This window comes from Cryptotermes secundus, unplaced genomic scaffold, assembly GCF_002891405.2.
Source record: "Cryptotermes secundus unplaced genomic scaffold, Csec_1.0 scaffold709, whole genome shotgun sequence".
In the NCBI taxonomy this organism is placed as follows: domain Eukaryota; kingdom Metazoa; phylum Arthropoda; class Insecta; order Blattodea; family Kalotermitidae; genus Cryptotermes; species Cryptotermes secundus.
In genome coordinates, this window is record NW_019738358.1 from 313,507 (window position 1) to 326,956 (window position 13,450).

Genomic DNA, 13,450 nt, shown 5'->3' on the forward strand with positions numbered 1-13,450 from the left:
AAAAACACAACGTTTCTAGACGGTTTTTTAGAACAGACAAGATGATGGATAATGTCCAGCAACATATTAATTGTAAGAATTTACCATCATCACAAACTTTTAGATCTAAGTTTCAGTATTGTTTTAGTGACAAGAAAGCCTTGATACTTTCCAGGAATTAGTTGCAAATTTTACTGACAATATGTTAATTAAATCTTAATTATGTAACTGAGCAGTTTTATATAACAATGATATAAAAACTGGTATATCATAGGATATGGTTTATAATTGACTATATGTATATCATTGCCATGCCATTACCATTGGAACACTAGTTTTTAACATTCTTCTACAGGTGGCAGCTCTGTGTTTGAAATTGTGCCATCTGAAGGATACAGATGTAACTCAGTTCACTCTTTGTACATAAGTGGGAGGGAGGAGATAAAGGGACATAGAAGTTGAAAGACAAGAAAAAAGGGGGTGAAGGATGAAGACAGAAAAGGCTTGGTTCCAAATAAGCCTTTCCGCTAGCTATACTAGGCCTCTTTTCTGTCTGCGTGCAAAAGTACAACACATTTTTCATAAACAACAAAAATAATTAAATTAAAAATATGTCTTAGTAATATCCAAAGCATAATTAAAGGTGACGTGAGAAAAACATTTTTTGTGTGACTGATGTTTAATGCTTGTTTTTTTCCATGAATTTGTATGGTTCCCCTTCCTTCTTGTCACACACACATATTAGCACCTTTTTCACTAAAATGGGAAAACAATGAAAATCTTTCTCTTTCCTTTGTTATATTCAGAAACAGAAGAAAATTAACATTTTTAAACTACAGCTAACTAAATACTGGAAATGTGCTGGGCTTCAAACAATGTTTTAGTTTAGAAATTTATATTTTCAGTTCTGGACTTGGCTTTAATTTTTCAGTGAATTTTTATGTGTTAGAGATGTGAAGTAGCCATATTATTACCATGACTATCTTGTTTGATTGAATACCATTTATTTGTACCAGTTTGTATTTTTATCTTTTGCATTTTATGTTTGAGTGCAGCAGGAGACTTTTTTATTTACAGGCACTGTGAAATATTTGTTGCCACTACTAAATAAAGTTTGATACTGTAAATTGAAAGTAGTGTGTTATCTAAGTATATAAGACAATGAATATCACTTTTTAATGCCATGTTTATCTATAGAATCTGCCTCCACTTTTGTCCAGTACTCTCTCTCTCTTCCTAGCCTCAAAATGAATCTACATTGATTTGTACCCTGTATATCATGTCATCTTATAAAGGTGAAAAGGCTTGAATGGGCTGGACACATAATACGTGCCAGCGAGAATAGAACGATTAAGAAAATACTTAATACTAAACCAGAAGGAAATAGGAGAGTGGGAAGACCAAGATTGAGATGGGAAGAATGTGTGTGGCAGGACATAAGAATTTTGGGTGTAAAGAACTGGAGCAATGAGCATCAAATGGAGAAGAATGGCTTATAATCCTGAGGAAGGCCAGGGCTCACAAAGGGCTGCCATGCCAGTGATGATGATGATATCATGTCATCAGCAGTCAGTTTTTAGTAAAGTGACAGAATGGACTTCTGGTGGTAGTCTGTCAGGCCATGGAAGTAATTAAAACAATGTGCAGTAATGGGTGAAGCAATAAATGAAACAAGAAATGTGATGATGTGAATGAAATAAAGATGCAACTTTTATTGTATTTTCATAAATATGTTTGAAGTTTGTACTATTTAAATTTGCATCTGTGGCAAAGAAGGGTATAGTGGCAATGAAGATACTTTCCTCTGGGATTTGACAACATGTAGTCTGATTGAATGTTGTCAGTGTTTCGGAGGAAGTTGACACCTCCATCTTCAGGTGAGAAGTGTAAATAAGACTATACAATATCATACACAGGAAGACAGTAATCTTCATAGTCACTGCCATAAAAACCTCAGACCTCCTATAGAGTCAATAAAAAATTGATTTTTTTTTCGCATTTCTTCACATTGTTATGCCTTTGCGCTTTCAGTTACAATGATATGCACATTAAAAAAAATGCTGTCAGAAATAAAACACAGAATATCATACATGATCTCATAAGTTTGCATTACCTCTTGTTCAAGTAGTGATGTCATGAAATGTTTAGTAACAAACACAGCTTGAATCTTTGTTATTTTTATGTGCACAATCTCATTTTCTTCCCTCTCATCTCATATTAGGTATGAAATTTATTGGATTGCACATTCAGTGAACTGGGATTAGTCATTTTAAAAAGTAAATGCATGTTTAAGTAATGAATGAATAAAAAAGGATAAAGGACAGCAAGCCGTAGCACAGTGAAACAATGTCTGGAGTATTCATTCCCTTCAACTGATTCAATAGCAGAAACAGTAAGCAGAATCCTGTACTTTCAGATAGTAACTTTCTGTACGTAAATTAAGTCACACTAATATCATCAAGAATTTCAACCTTGAAGAGAAGTCTAACAATCCTGAATGATCCCTGCGTTTATTTGTTTGGGTTCTAAATAGTACCCACTCTTTAAGGAAGTGAGATATATGAAACATGAATATATTTGGCTGTTTTTCACTCTTGTTGGCTCCAGATGATATACTGTGCTTAGATTTTAAAAGTGTTGAAATAACAGGCAAAATACTTTCCATTGCAGAAAGATTGCAGATATACTGCAGTTATTCATGTCAATTTAAAAATCACAATATAAATGTATAAATTTTATGTCGTCATATGTAATCACCACCATACTCCGTTGTTCCTTGGCCTGTGCTAATTACAGCTTCATTTCTGATATGGTTTCCTTGGTCATTCCATTTGGCTGCTGAGTGTACAACTGCACACAAGTGAATACTGTTTCTTTCTTTTCATATTGTAACATTCAGATATTTTAATGTTCACTGCGTGAATATGCAAATCTCTGAAGAGTACTGTCCTTCTGGATATGAGGTCATGCACTCTGGGAGAAGTTCAGCAACATTTTGGAGAAGGACACTGCCTTCACTTTCAGTGTTGAAGAATAAGACAAAAAAGTATCAGTAAACATGCACACAGTAAGAAAAGAGAGCTTGCTGTCTGCAGTTTGTTAGGTTCTGGCTTAGCTTATTCTTCAGTCCTGATTATGACAGCAGTAGGTTCTCTGAAATGCCAATGAAATTCTAGTGCACTACAAATCTTTAATTCAAAGAAATTATTCCCAGTTACCACTGTGAAAAACTTAAATAAAAAACGAAGATCTCTTATAAGTGTTAATAAGTGGATTTTGTGTTTGTTTCTACTCTAAGAATGTGCTGCAAATTAAAGAGAGATGAAATAAGAATTGGAGGAGAAGAAGAAAGAGGAAAAGGAGATGATGATGGAAGTGAAGAGGTTAGAAAGAGAAGAGGGGAAGAAGAGATGAAGGCAAAGAAGAATATGATTATGATGAAAGACTTATTGCATACAGTTGCAATGACAGCTTCGATTCATACAAAAACTATGATACTGAAAAAGAAAACAGAAGAAAGAATGGATGCTTAAGAATAAGTGGAGATGATGAAAAAATGGCAAACAAGAAGAAGTTGATTATGGAAGAAGAAAAAGAGGATGTAGGAAGGACAAAATATATTTTGCAATTTAAATTGTTATTTCTGCATGTGTACTTTTTATAAAATAACCATGCCCAATATATATATATTATACACTCTTGATGCCTTGGGATTGAAAAGTGATAGTTGTCAAAGTAAGGGACATGTCGAGGCTGCGCCACAGCTCAAGCGGTTAGTTTCTGGCTTCCTATCATGGTGACCTGGGTTCAATCCCGAGTCTGGTCAAGTGGGATTTGTGGCAGAAAAAGTGGCGTTGGGGGCAGGTTTTCTCATATTACTTCGGTTTCCCCTGCCAATCTTCATTCCACCAATTGCTCCACAATCACCCTCACCTATCATCTGGGGCTGGTACAATAGGCCAGAAATGGCCGCAGTACAAGGGACTTAGTCCCATTCCACTAGCAATAAAAAAAAAGTTACATGCCAACTACTCATCCTCCAGACCAGGGGTTATATGAGTAGCCATTAACCAAGAAGCTCCAAATTAGAGTGACTAAAATATTTGTCTGATGACTCATGAAAAGTGTACCTAAAATTTAAATATAATTTTTTCTCAGTATACAATATTTTACATAAGATTCAATAATCTTGTAGTTATCTATTTTTTCTGGTATAAATTAGTTTCTCACATTTATGCTTCATGCATTCCTAGGGCATACATCTCTCTGTCTTAAATTCATGCTCACTTGCAAGAGATAAATTCCATTAAAAATTAGAAAATTCTCTGGTGATGAATGATATGGCATTTTGTTGTTGGATGTAGAGATATTGTTCGTATTGGTGATGTCATGAAAGTATGACAATTCTGTATGGTGTGAAGAAAATGCCACTACTTAATTTTAGTTTACTATACAGCAACAATACAACCATTACATTCGACATAAAGAAAATTTCATTACCAATATTTGGGCTAGTTTAGTGTGAAACTGAATTTGTGAGCTCGGTTTTGGTATATTTGATATGTTGAGAATCACAAATAACAAGAACATTCAAGTCACCTTTAATTAAACCAATCAATCTCTCAGTGAAACACGTCTGACCAACTCACAGGAGCTCAGTTCTAAGACATAATGTTTTGTGAAATAATATTCTTATCTTCTTTAGAGATGTATCTTTCCAGGTGTCATATAAGTGTTCCCAAAGAGTGAAATAAAGTAAGTCAGAAGTGATACATCTGGTTTATAGCTGGCTTTTCTATGTAGAATATTGAATGTGTGACACATTTGTATTATTAACTAAATTCTTGTTACTAAAAGGCACGAATTAACAACATCAAGTAAGAACTCTTCATTGATGTTAAAAATTCAACAGTCAGTAGTTTCTGCAGGGTTGATAATATATTGAGCAGTATTTAAGAATCTCAAAAATATAATTTATTATCAAAATATAACAAGTGTAAAACAATAACATATATAAAAAATTCAATAATTTATGTAAATCTGATTAAAGAGTATCATGCATGGAAAATGTTCTCTAATATGTGAAGTTCAGAGTCACAGATAATTTTTTACACAGGAAGCAAAGTTTAGAGTCTGAAGGTAAATCACAGGCAGTTTATTAAGTGCTGTAAGACATTTTATTCCTTGCTATTTCAAGTTACTGAAGGAAGTGATCACATGAAGATATTTGCAGTTTGGTAAATTTCAAATAATCTAACATTCATCAATTGTGCTGTTGAAAATAAGCATAAATTATGCCTGAACGTGGGAATTCTGCTGAATGTTATTTTCATACTTTGGTATCTAGCCTATAGGGTTCTCCTAGCCAGCGTACTGGTGACCAACGTGATGACGGACACCCCATTTGAAGTGTGCGTGCTTGTCTGTCTTCACAAATGTGTGTACTGGTCCAGTGACTCCATGGCCACCTCCGTCACGCCTCACTCGTGCATCGTTGACCTCAGATGCCAGGCTAGCTGCAGCATTAAAATTGATTATGCTAGAATGTAAATAATGTTCACATCACAGTTGCAAGAGACAGAAGAATATATATATATCAATACAGCAAGAGTGCGAGTTATGGGCTGTATTTTATGTAACAGGTAATGTACAGTGCGACACTATTCTTAAGTTGATATCTGAGATTTCCTTGATATGAAAGGCAATGGAAGATGACAGAAAATCTTCCATGTATGCTGATATTAATGTTTAAAAATAATAAAGTAAAATGTTTCCTCAAGTAATACATGAATTAATCATACAAAAATTTAAAAATAATATAAAATGTTCTTGAGAGGCCTCATGGGCCCAGCCAGAATTTTCATGAAGACGTGAGACAGTCAGAAAATTTGTTTACGAACATATTTTAAGCTAATTAATAATCATCCTAGAGTGTTCAGCATATAAGAATAATTTTTTATAAAATAATTTCAATTTAGGTACCAAGTTAGCATATTTTTTTGCTTAGTTTATTCTGATTTTCTTAAATAAACCTAAAAGGGGGGAAGATGCTTGCTTGCCTCCTGCTGGTGTCTGTGCTAGTCTGCCAGTTCATTCTCCAACTCTCATTTTTAACCTGACAGACATTGCACATTGCCCTTCATAGTAATTCATGTACAGATCATGGCACATCTTCTAATGCTAATCTTATCTTAACATGATGAATTTCACTTTGACAAAGCAGGCTCTCAAATTCTTAGTGGCAGAGTTGTTATATCTGTTGCAGACATGGGTGCTGTTAGGACTTTTCCAAGGGGGAGCAGCAAGAAAATTTTCATACATGCATTTGGTGAAGTCATTTACGATTGATTAATTTTGCTGATTGTTTTAGTGAATTCTTGATAGAAGAATACTTTTATTCTAAATACTTTCAAATTTTGGTAAAAACCCCTGTTCCTGCTGGAACCACTAGTTGTGGAGGAGATGCCATTACTAAACTTTAAATTAAGTCATATTTAAGATTAATTTTCAAGTCCATATTAAAATTATTGTTTTATGTGTTTCCATTCACAAGTAGGTAGAAGACGTAAACTGAATCTACGGCTGCCAGTAATTTCAGTACAACATTATACATCAAAAGTAAAACTTCAGTGTATATTTTATGGCACTACAGTCACGACACAATACTGTGTCCATATGATACTGCTTTCATTGTGTGAAGGACCATGTATCTCCACAGAGAGGGTCACATTAGCCCTTTGTCATGCTTAAAATAATACAACAGATTAAAATTAAATTTCTGATGTTGCATTTAAAACAACAAAATGTAGTCTGAACAAGTACATGTAAATTGAGTGGTCTAACAGTATTGGTACAGTGGAATTTAATTGCATGGTAAAAGTTTAAATACCATTGTACATTCGCTGTTTCTAGGATTCTGGCACAACTGATACATCCACTTATGCATGTAATTCTAACATCATGTCAACAGAGTATTTTGAATCCATAATGTTGTTTCCGATAATGGTACACATGTAAAGCATTCAAATATCTGTATCTTATGCATACAAACAATACCAAATCTGAAGAGAAATATAGTTTGGAAGGAAGACAACATACACATACAGTATAATTTTATGATTGAATGAAAACATGAATTAAGCATGTCAAATGTAAAAGACAAGCAAATAGTTTGAAAAAAAGACAAAAGTTCTGGTTTTTGAGTTTTTATGTTCCCAAGTTTAGGGCTCTTACTTTCACCTACCATCACCAAATCTCTCAGAACACTGACTTCCCCAAAGAATAATGGTACGATTATCTGTTGCCAAACCGGAGTAATTAATGATAAGTAAACCATTAAAATCTAGTTTGAATAACACGTCTTTCTGGAAGTCCACAATCAGTTTCGATTTTATATAATCTTACGAAGCTATCAGAATATACATTATGATTGTTAACCTAACTGAAGACTGCTCAGCGAGGCACAGGTGAGTGCATTGTCTGATGCACAATGAGATGCCCAGATAAATGTACAAATGTAAACTTATCCAACAAATATGAAACTGACCTAACCTAACAAACGTACACTAATTGCAAGTCCTACTGAAAAAATATTATTCTTACGTGGTATAAACATTTTGCACACACATGTCAAAGTGATGTGTCCATCACAAATAATTACTGAGATAATTAAGGTCAAAATTCTATTCAGCCTATAATTTTGATAATTTAGAAGAAGTTACGATTAGAAGGTAAATATGCATACTGCCTAGCGTCCTTTTTAAAAATAAGAAATATAAATAATTTTTACTACGTCCTTTTGTGTTTAAATTTGCTGATAACACAAGCTTCATGGAAACAAAATGCTTTAGAAGATGGCTGCCATGCGAGGAATAACAAATTTCTTAATTATTTTATTGCGGCGTAGGACGAAGATTTCTTTACAGTAAAATGTAAATTGCAAACGTTAAAGCCCTTCGGTCTTTAATGGAAACTTCATTGTTACCCTGTGAACGTTATGGTATAGTCATTATTACATATGGCATGGAGAAAACGTTAGTACCAAATCTAGGTTATGTTAGTGCCATGACTAAGTTTCGATATGATGTGTGCATAAAGTAAACCATTCAGGCGGGAAATTGTTTTTTTTATGTGTACATATCCATTAGTGGATTAATAACGTTATAAGTCATACATCTGCTTATGAGAGATGTGTTATGAATTAGTGTGTTTTCTCCTTGCTGAAGAAGCCTGTGATAAATTATTCCTTGGTTTGGAGATCTGTGAGACATCTGAAAATGAAGGGGATTTCATGAGCGTAAGCAAAAGCACATAAATCACATTCAAGAAACAATGGAGAAATATAGATGTCCATAACCTGTTAATCAGAACTGAAAGCGAATCTTGTTCAAGTGTCATAATTATGCCTGCCTCACACATATTGAAGTTTATTATATGGAAAATGAAATCATGCTGATGACTGGCAAAACCAATGTCCATGGTGAAAGAATTTTAATTTCTTAAAGGCCATAGCTGGAAACAGACACAGAAATACCAATGAATCAAGATGAAGTGATGTGGTACAGTTGAGATGAGACAATGAGAAAGTTACCAAAAGCTCCATGTGTGGGATAGATCAAGTTGTAAGTTGAAGATATAGGAGCTGCAGTTTTCCAGTACAGACTTACATGACTGCAGTACTTATAGGTGACTGCCAGCATTCTGGTTGCCCACGCTGTGACGCACACCCCACTTGACATTGCCATGATGATCCGTCTTCACAAATGTGTGTGTGGAACCCCCAGTACCCCCCTCACTGGAACCCAGAGACTCTTGAAATGTATCAGATGGTGCTTCATAAATTAAGTTAGATGGTGAGCTGTTTGAAGTGATAGTTAAACCACTAGATGGTGAGTCATGACTTGGGATATGTGACCTGTATGAGTCACTGGATGAGGAGCCTAGCAATGGCTTGGGTAGCCGGTGAGATGGCGAACTTTCTGATATGCTGGGAGACCATGAGTCATGTGGTGATGAGCTATGAGACGAAGATGGTGGCTGAAATGAATCAGAAGATTCTGAGTCGTGTGAAGGTCTGTGGGACTTCTTTGATGATGAGCCATATGATGGCCCATATTGGGTATTTGATAGTGAACTCTCTGATATGCTGGGTGACCTTGAATCATGTGTTGATAAGCCATAAAATGAAGTTGGTGACCCATACTGCTCAGTAGGTTTTGACTCATATGAGGGTTTAGGTGAATTTTGAGGTAGTTTGTGTGACCCATGTGTTGAACTGTATGATATGGATGGCTCTGTGTCGTGTGATAAGGTATAATGTGAAATTGGTGATTTGTATAACTCACTGGAATGTGAAGGTGTAGGCGACTTTTGTGGTGAGCCATGTGATGGTCTGTGTGACTTATGTGATGGTGAGTTTTCTAATATGGGTGGCCTTGAAGTTTGTGATGATGAACTATAAGGTGATGTTGGTGACTCAAATAAATCACTGGGCTTTAAATTGTATGAAAGGCTGGGTGACTTTTTCAGTGGTGAGCTATATGATTGTCTGGGTGGGCTATGTGATGGTGAGCTGGGTGGCTTTGAGCCATGAGTTAAAGTATGTGATTGATATGAATCACCGGGTTGTGCATTGTATGAAGGTCTAGATATCATGTGCGGAACTGATCCAAATGAAGGCCTTAATGGTGAATAGTGTAATGTGCTTGATGATCCATATAAATCAATTGATGGCGAGTTGTATGATGTGCTGAATTGTTTGTATGGTGGAGATTCATATGATACACTGGGTGGTTTCCTAGGTGGAGATGCATACGATACTCTGGACGGTTTTCGGGTTGGTGAGCTGTGTGGCGCACTAGGAGGTTTTCGGAACAGTGAGCCATGTGATACACTGGATAGTTCTCGTGGTGGTGAGTCATATACTAGAGTGGGTGGCCTATGTGGTCCACTGGCTATTGAACTGTAAGATGCACTTTCCAGTCCAAAGAAATCTGTGGGTTTTGATATATATGATATGCTTGGTGATTTGTATGAGCTGTAATGCGAAGAAGGTGATCCATGGGAATCAATGTCTGTGGGAGCATGGGATGGTCTTGGCCGTACGTGTCTATTTCCAGGGTGCCAGTATGGAGAGCTAGCAGGAGGGAATGGCGGATTTAAAGCTCTCAGTGTTCCAGATGAAGGAATGAGCCGTCCTGCTTGATTCTTATAATTGCTAGGAAACACATCCACCTCTCCATCTTGAGCTGATACATATATCGGTGCTTCCTGATCAAAAGCCACACCATCTTCTCCACTGTTAATAATCCCTGTGTTGTCCTGTATTGGTTCATGACTCACATAACGCGCAACATTGTATGTGAGTTCTCTTTCACTTGCAACGTTGTCATCATCAGTTCGTTTAAAGTTGATGCCATATCTGAAATTTCGTGCTTCAGGTCTTGTTCCTTCCTTTGTATCAGCGCTGGCCGTCGTGTGCTTCATTTTACTTTCACTGCCTCCTGGATCCTCATGCCTGGCCTCTGTTCTCCTTATGATACCGCTGTTTAATGTTTTATGTTCTGCTAACATATGCTCATCATAATCGATATTTTTTACTTGCATCCCTTTAGAAATGTCACTATAATGTTCATTCTGGCCGTCTTGACTAAAAGATACCACTTTGTCTGCATATTTAGATTTAAGTGGTCTCCCAGTGTTCACATCATCTTGGCTGCTGTTTCTAATAGCCGCTATTTCATAACTGTTGAGATTTCTTTCCTTGGTGATATTAATATGTTCTATTGGCCTGTGAGGATTAGAGTTTCTTTGGACTGCGTCAGAGTTCTGAACACTCCATGGTTTAGACACTGAGTTTAGTTTATCACCTGTCACATTACTTTCGAGACTTCTTCTCCCAGACGTGTATTTCTGTTGCACATTGTAGTCTAGAGTCATGTTAGAGGACAAAGAGTCATTGGCTGTGCCATCTGGTACTCTGTCTCTGGAGGTGACTGTTGATGTAGTAGTTGGTACTGCATCTGGGAAGTCAGCTATTGTTTTCATGGATGTTATAAATGGAATGATGTAGAATTCACAGTATATAATTTTATTATATGTTCTTTGCATGCAGTACAGAAGTCTTTGTGATTACTTGTTGACAGTTTTTATTAGGGGTCTGTAATATTGAAAGGATTTAATTTTGAAGAATTCTGTGGTCTGGGATGTGATGGCTTGTAGTTATATAGAAAGATAATGTGTTTCAGAGAAATCTCCTGCTTCCATTTTTGACTCTGAAGATGGAGGCGGCACGTTCCTCAGTAATGTTAGTACCATTCTATGGTCAATCTGTAAGAAACTCAAATCTTACTTTTGGTTTATATCGGTCCCTTGTAAAGTGTGCTTTGTTTGAGGTTAGAATCAAATTTTATTAAGATTGCAAGCGTCTGAGATGTGACACCATGTAGTTTGTTGTATGGGGACCAAAATTTTGGAGGAATCTTCTGCCCCCATCTTTAGGACAGAAAACATGTCTCAAACTACATCTCATCACATTCCGGCAGACCACAATCTTAATACCTGCTGCAAGAACCCAAAATCTGAAATAAAATTTGTCAGCTTTTCTTTTTAGACGGCTTACTGTATAAGAATTTGGTACATGACAAAAATATATACTTCAGTCATTACAGCCTGAAAAATGTTGTGATATGATGAATGTTTAATGAAATAACAAGGGAAAAATTATTTCTGATCAAATCAAACTGAGATATCTTGGGTCATGTCGATCTAGAATGAAGATAAAGTACCAGAGTATGAATTAATTTCTGTTCAGTATACCTGTAACAAATACTGACTTTGCAGAGTAGTTTTAATGCAATATGTAACATAAACATTGCATTTACGTTAACAAAATTAAGAAATATGACTTTATTAACCTGATAATGAAAATAAGAAATCAGTTTATTATAATGACATTCAATTTCTTTTTCTTGTTTTTGGGGTGGGTGGAGGGAGAAATTGGTCAACAGGGTACACTGGTATTTAACGTTTTGGAGCCTGAAGAGACAGGGTGGTATACCAGACCAATGGCCCAGTAGAGTGCATTCTCTTTATGAACCAGGGTACATCATGCCTTGTGCAGGCAACCTTATGGAAGAAAAATCCCTGTGTAAGTATGTCTTGAGTTTCCTGCCATTGTATGAGTATTAGAAATGTGTTGAAAATAGAATCTAGTAACTTTCAAATGTTGACGTAAGAATCTGCGTCACTAAATTACAACTTGTACCCTCATTCCCATCATAGGTGGAGTTTACACCATTTTGTATATGATGTTATTCAGGACAAGAGCAGTGCTCATTAGCATTGGTATTCAAGGAAGAGACCCATTAAGTCTGAGGTTGTAAATTTTAAGACCTGTTATAAATTGAAGTCTGAACTTCATACAACATTCAAAAATGTAATTCATACTTCATAGAAAACACAGCCCTTCTATTACAAACATGAACTGCTTAAGAGAGTCCCATTGTTTATGGAAATAATTGCTGTTTGTTTTGAGAATCATTGAAACTAATAAATACAACGTTTGAACAAAAATGCTGAGCTTTTCATGTACATAGTAAGGGATACATATGATGACCACTGTGCTTTAAAAGGTTAAAGACCTGTTTATGTATTCCTGTACAGAAAACAAATTAAAATGGTGCAAATATAAGCTTCGCAAATTGATTTGACTCTTTAACATAGAGTGGTTACTATATACACCACCTGTTTTAATATTCATAATGTGTGTATTTTGCCACTGTGTATTTATGGATTTCTTTTCACATAAATCAGTAGTTATTTCCCTAAACAACATTAACAGATTGGTTTGTGTAATGGAGCACTGCATTTTCTCTGAGGTTGAAACAATCTTCAGCCCTTCTGTCTTCAAACAAATACCGACCTGGTTCCCGAGGTTCCAAGCTGCTACTAAGTGCATCTCGTGCAGCCCACCTGATTTAAATTCATCAGAATTATACCCCTTGCTGTGGAGGCCGCTAGATTGCCCCCCAAATTTTGCAGTTCACAAGTAATCAGGAAATCTAAATAATTCGGTAGTGTTCCACGTCTCCACTTATAATGCCCTTCTCCCCCCCACCCCCCAAACAATTGCCCACAAGTGAAAAGTCTCTAACTTCTCCAGTGACGTTCCCTGTTCACATACGTGTACTATACTATTGTAGCTTCTCTTACAGTGGTTCATCTGAGCGGGTTAGCGTAGCTGAAACGCATTTCTCTCGTTTTCGGAAGGAACTGGGTTCTTACATCAGCCGAGACATCGGCTCCGCTGACTGAGTTTCTTGCGGTTTTCCTCACGCAGTTAAAATGCCTGAATAGTACCCCGATTAGGCCACGACCGCATTTTTCCTAATCCTTTCCAATTCGTCATTCTCCCAACATCCTACCATTCGACACTATATAGTCTTGCTACTGGCAGCGTCGTAAAATTACC

At 36.2% G+C, this 13,450-nt stretch overlaps 1 protein-coding gene across 1 annotated transcript in view; it reads left to right on the plus strand.

The window, feature by feature from the left end:
- Positions 1-7,842: 7,842 nt before the first annotated feature.
- Positions 7,843-13,450, plus strand: part of LOC111870873 (peroxisomal targeting signal 2 receptor) — a 94,145-nt gene continuing 88,537 nt past the window's right edge. Inside the window, exons 1-2 of the mRNA XM_023863480.2 lie at positions 7,843-8,012; positions 9,780-9,890. Coding sequence (XP_023719248.2) covers positions 7,997-8,012; positions 9,780-9,890 — 127 coding nt within the window. The 5' untranslated portion in view covers positions 7,843-7,996. The remainder of the gene's footprint in view (positions 8,013-9,779; positions 9,891-13,450) is intronic.